Source organism: Mastomys coucha, unplaced genomic scaffold (assembly GCF_008632895.1).
Source record: "Mastomys coucha isolate ucsf_1 unplaced genomic scaffold, UCSF_Mcou_1 pScaffold5, whole genome shotgun sequence".
In the NCBI taxonomy this organism is placed as follows: domain Eukaryota; kingdom Metazoa; phylum Chordata; class Mammalia; order Rodentia; family Muridae; genus Mastomys; species Mastomys coucha.
In genome coordinates, this window is record NW_022196911.1 from 93260840 (window position 1) to 93266326 (window position 5487).

General features: G+C 42.1%; 1 protein-coding gene and 2 non-coding genes across 3 annotated transcripts in view; 1 reads left to right on the forward strand and 2 right to left on the reverse strand.

Moving 5' to 3' along the window:
• Positions 1-987: 987 nt before the first annotated feature.
• Positions 988-1091, reverse strand: LOC116079366. Its single transcript, XR_004113931.1, has one exon. It is a non-coding gene; the product is annotated as a U6 spliceosomal RNA (small nuclear RNA).
• A 1172-nt stretch (positions 1092-2263) lies between these two features.
• Mrpl45 (mitochondrial ribosomal protein L45) overlaps positions 2264-5487 on the forward strand; it is a 12122-nt gene continuing 8898 nt past the window's right edge. The window contains exons 1-3 of the mRNA XM_031353711.1: positions 2264-2409; positions 3576-3753; positions 4558-4675. Coding sequence (XP_031209571.1) covers positions 2344-2409; positions 3576-3753; positions 4558-4675 — 362 coding nt within the window. The 5' untranslated portion in view covers positions 2264-2343. The remainder of the gene's footprint in view (positions 2410-3575; positions 3754-4557; positions 4676-5487) is intronic.
• LOC116079431 lies at positions 2904-3037 on the reverse strand. Its single transcript, XR_004113982.1, has one exon. It is a non-coding gene; the product is annotated as a U11 spliceosomal RNA (small nuclear RNA).

Sequence of the window (5487 nt, forward strand, 5' to 3'; positions counted from 1 at the left end):
CTCTGGAAGAGCAGTCAGTGCTCCTACCCACTGAGCCATCTCACCAGCCCCAAGAGGTTTTTAAAATGGATGTGCGTACTTATCTGCATGTCTTCATGTGCACCACATGTATAATGCCCTCAAAGTCCAGAAGAGGGCATCAGAATTGGAGTTACAGGGGCATATGAGTCATCATGTGGGTGCTGGGAACTGAACTTGGGTCCTCTGCAAGAGCAGTAAGGACTCTTAACACCTGAGCCATCTCTTTACTCTCTCTTTTCTTTGTTTTGTTTTGTTTGTTTGTTTGTTTTCTGAGGCAGGAGTTTCTCTGTGTAGCCCTGGCTTTCTGGAACTCTCTATATAAACCAGGTTGGCCTGGAATTCACAGGGATCTACAGCTTCTACCACCCCAATGCGTTTTGCTGTTGTTTGTTTTTGTTTATTTGTTTTTAGCAGCAAATGATTAATAAAGACTTGATTTAGCAGGTTTTTAAAAAGCTAACCTTAGCGGACTGGTGAGATGGCTCAGCAGTTAAGAACATTGGCTGCTCTTCCAGAGTTCCTGAGTTCAATTCCCAGCAACCAATGGTGGATCACCACCATCTAAAAGGGAATCTTCCGGCCTTTGGATGTATATGCTGCACAGCACTCACATTTTTTTTTTTTAAAGCTAAGCTTAACAGTACATATTTAAATACCAGTAGAACTAGTGAAGTTGGCAACATCTGGGTATAGTTAGAAAACGTAAGAACTGAAGAAAGAAATGTAATAGCCAGGCAGTGGTGGCACATGCCTTTAATCCCAGCACTTGGGAGGCAGAGGCAGGTGGATTTCTGAGTTTGAGGCCCGCCTGGTCTACAGAGTGAGCTCCAGGACAGCCAGGGCTACACAGAGAAACCCTGTCTTGAAAAACCAGAAAAAAAAAAGAAAGAAAGAAAGAGAGGAAGAAAGAAGGAAGGAGAGAGAGAAATATAAGAAATATTTCTGTAGAAAACTCATCGTGGTGATAAAACCATGGAGTGCTTCATGAACTTGCCTGTCATCCTTGTGCAGGGACCATGCTGGTCTCTGTGTTACTCCAATTTTAGTGTATGTGCTGCTGAAGGTAGCATGGCGCAAAGTCTTTTTATCCTGCATTCTGAGAAGTGCAAATGATTAAATGTTGGAGGATTAAAAAAAATCCGTTGCTATTACATCCTTAGCAGACAGCTGACAATTCCCCTTGGACTTACTGAGGTAGAAGGATAATACAAAATTTTCCAAAACAGCTAATCAAAAGTAACAGTGATCACCTACAATCCATCTCAGAGTGGATGAAACCATACAGAGTACTCTTATTTCATTTGGGCTGATAAGGAATTAGCTCGCAGTAGCTGAGAAACTAAGCAGAGGTCAGGCAGAGATGAGTTAGGATGTGTGGCCTAGTCTGTGTGGCTCCAGGATGACCTGCCCATCACATTGGGATTCCTTGAACCACTGAATGTGAAGCGATTTTGGAGTTGTTACACCCTATGGACCCGACTCTCAGTTCTGCCAGCTATCTGTCTAAATTTGAATTACATATTGAGTATCTCTGGACCAACCACATATGTAAAAGCAGGAATATTTATTACTTGTGGTGAGGGTTAAGTTGATATATGTAAAATGCTTAAATTGCCAGTTGCCTAGTAAACAATTTTGAAATACCAGTTATTACCAAATTTGGTAAGTGGTATTTTTGTAAATGATGTGTTTTGGGAAATGACAGATTCTTGTCAACCCACGAGCCTTTTGCTTTTCAGTAATCACAGCGGTCAGTTTCCTTAACTGAACCGTAAGAAAGAATTTTCACGTAGAAAACTAGGTTGGTTAAAGGTTTAAGGTTATACTGCATTTTGAGGTCAGATACACACCTAGAAACTATCATTTTCGCCCTAAATACCTCCAGTGAATTCCTAGTAATGAAAGAAAACGCTTATCTCAAAGGCCTCTGATTTCAGAGGGAAGCACTTCTTCATTTTTTTTTTTTACCGAATGTAAATAAGGTGTAACAATGTGCTAAGTAACCAGGAATGCAGCACCCAGAGTCCCACAGAAAGCCTCGTGCGCAGGCGCAGCCGGCGCTCCGCCAGTCTCCGGCTGGCGCGTGACAACCGTGCGGTTTACCCTACTTTCAAAGTGGTTTCATTGCGCACGCGCGAACCCGTTGCGCGTGCCCGCGTGCTCCTCCCCATGAGAACGTGCGCGTGCGTGCGGCTCACCTTTCGGCCGAGGGCGCGCGCCCTGGAAAATTCCACTCCCGAGCTCGCTCCACCCTATGCGCCTTTTCTCTGGCTGGGTGATCTGCCGCTCGGCTAGCATCCCGGCGGCCTTTGCGCGAGCAAAATGGCAGCCCCCATACCTCGGGGTTTGTTCTCCTTATCCAGGACTTTGGGATGGTGGTCTCGGCAGGTGGGTAGGGATGGAGCGAATGAAATGTTAGGGACTGAAAGAGGAGCATAGCGTAGAGGGGGAATAATTATCCTGTGGCCGTAGCTGAGTCTTCATCTGGGAAAGAATTTGAGGTGTATGTGATCCCCCCTAAGTGTCTCTAGGCAGTCCTCACGGGGCTTTAAGGGAGATTTACGGTCGCTGGCATTAAGCTTTTCTAAATTTATTCTAGTCTTTGGCGAGACGATGTAAAAGGAAAGGAGTGGCTTGGAAGATGAACCCGCTTCTTTTACTTTTTTTTTTTTTTTTTTTTTTTTTTTTTTGAGACAGGGTTTCTTTGTGTAGCCCTGGCTGTCCTGGAACTCACTCTGTAGACCAGGCTGGCCTTGAACTCAGAAATCCACCTGCCTCTGCCTCCCAAATGCTGAGATTAATGGCGTGCGCCACCAACACCCGGCTACATTTAAAAAAATTTTTTTTATATATATATAAAAAGTCTTTATTTTCACAAGTGCACAGGCGCCGGGACCAACGATCACCAGCTGCCCAGATACCAAAAAATTATGCTTCCGAAATCTCTTGATGTCGATTATGCACGCAGAGCAATGGAGTTGCCTTGCGTGTGCCACTCATGACAGAAGCCCTTTTTAAAACATTTTTTTGAAAGGATAGGGGTTTTGTCTTATTCTTGTGGGAAAAGGTCACCCGGCTTCGTAAAAGTTTGTTCGTCAATTAGGAGCTAGAAACCGTTTTCGTCTGAAAAAGCAAAATAGAAATGTGGAGGAAATGCCCCGGAGATTTTGCTTAATGCTTTAGTAATAACATTTCACTCTTTTCAGAAATGGGTTGATAACTAAGGTTCACTACTAAAATAAAAGCTCTTCGACAGTCGGACCTTTGCTTTAATCATCTCTGCACACAGTAGTTCTAAAGAGTGTATTAAAGGAAAGTTTTTAGTAAGATGACTGATGTTAATACAGGTTATTAATTGGCTTGTGGTGAAAGCCATCCCTGGGTGTTCAAGAAGTAAGACCGTTTCTCCATCATAGTCATAAGTTCTGAAACATTCTTTATGGGTATGTCTTTCTATAAGACTTTGCATACAGTTTGCTCAAGATAAATTTATTCTTTTCAAATCACCTATTTGCTAACTTTTTTTTTTTTTTTTTTTACTTAAAATCCCCCAGCCCATTCTGGTGACTTGGTCCACAGCTGTAGTTCCAGTAAAAACCAAAAGCCGTTTCAGACCCCGGAATCCTGAACCCAAGTTCAAAACAGAGAAGGAGTTTTTGGAATATGCCAGGAAAGCGGGATTGGTTATTCCACCGGAACGGTTGGAGCGTCCTATACATTTGGCCTGTACAGGTAAGGGACAGTATTTCTGGGATCCTGACTCAATTCTCTACTGTCAGAGGTCTGGTGTTTACAATGATTTAGACTCTGATTGACAGCATTAAATTAACACTAAGTGAAGATGGAGAGATGGTTCACCATGTAAGAGCACTGACTGCTCTTCCAGAGGCCCTGAGTTAAATTCCCAGAAACCTCATAGTGGCTCGCTACCATCTGTAATGAGGTCAGATGCTCTCATTTGGTATGCACGAAGACAGGTACAGTGTATAGTCATATAAATAAATCTTATAAAAAAAAGATAAAAAAACATTAACCACCAAGTTCGACCTTAGTAATGATTTACTTATACTATATTTCATAAAGTTAATTTTGTTTTGTTTTTACAGAACGTAGGGCTAGATAAAGAGTCAAGCTGTCTACCCCTGCTCTCCCTTTCTTTCTGCCTTGGAGATGGGCGGATCCTCTTGCATAAATAGTAGTTGAGACTTAGGGACCTCTAGTCCTGTTCATGAGGTCGTCTTTTGATCTTGTTTTCACACTTCTAGAAAGGATGAAGTTTCTCCAGTTTGTAGAAGTAGAAACAGACTCTAGGAGAAGTTAAATTACTCTCTCTTTTCTTCTTGTTTTTTTCTTCCTTTTTTCTCAACATAACAAAAGATGTCCCAATAGTGCAACACTTATAGTTCCTGGAACTTGCACAAGTGTGACAAAGTTTCCTCAATGTGCAAATCTATTTGATTAGTCCACTTTGTGTGACCACAAGATGATGTTGTCTCAGTCTTTCAACGGTTTCTTAATTTTCTTCTCTCCTAACAGCTGGTATATTTGAACCCTATGTTCCACCAGAGGGTGATGCTCGAATGTCATCTCTTTCAAAGGAAGGGCTGATGCAGAGAACTGAGCGATTGAGAAAGAATGTGACATCACAGTTGGCGTAGGTGTCTGAGACAACAAGGCTTCAATATTCTGGGCTAAGAAGAGCATGCGATATTTAATTCTTATTGTGTTATGGTATACCATATTGATTTTCTTCTCTCTCAACTTTAATGTGTTTTGCCTTCATGTAAGTTTATCATGTAAGTGCAGTGCCTGTGGAGGCCAAAAGAAGGCATATGATCTCTTTTTTTTTTTTTTTTAAATTTCTCCAAAGATTTATTTATTTATTATATGTAAATACACTGTAGCTGTCTTCAGACACTCCAGAAGAGGATGTCAGATCTCTTTACAGATGGTTATGAGCCACCATGTGGTTGCTAGGATTTGAACTCAGGACCTCCAGAAGAGTAGTCGTTGCTCTTAACCACTGAGCCATCTCTCCAGCCCCCGGCATATGATCTCTTAAAGAAGTGATTTTGATGGGACTGGAGAAATGGCTCAGCAGTTAAGAGCACTGACTGCTCTTTCAGAGGTCCTGAGTTCAATTCCCAGCAACCACATGGCGGCTCACAACCATCTGTAATGGGATCTGATGCCCTCTTCTGATGTGTCTGAAAATAGCTACAGTGTACTCGCGTATATTAAATAAATAAATCTTAGAGAAAAAAAAAAGTGGTTTTGAGCTGTTATATAGGCTGGCTGGGAACCGAAGCCAGTCCTCTGGCAGAGCAGCCAGTGCTCTTAGCCATTGAGCCATCTCTCCAGACCATAGAGTAGGGTTACGGTGTTGCTATGTAGTCTAGGCTGGCCTTAAACTTGGCAATCTTCTTTACTCAGCTTCTTCTTTTTTTTTTTTTTTTTTTTTTTTTT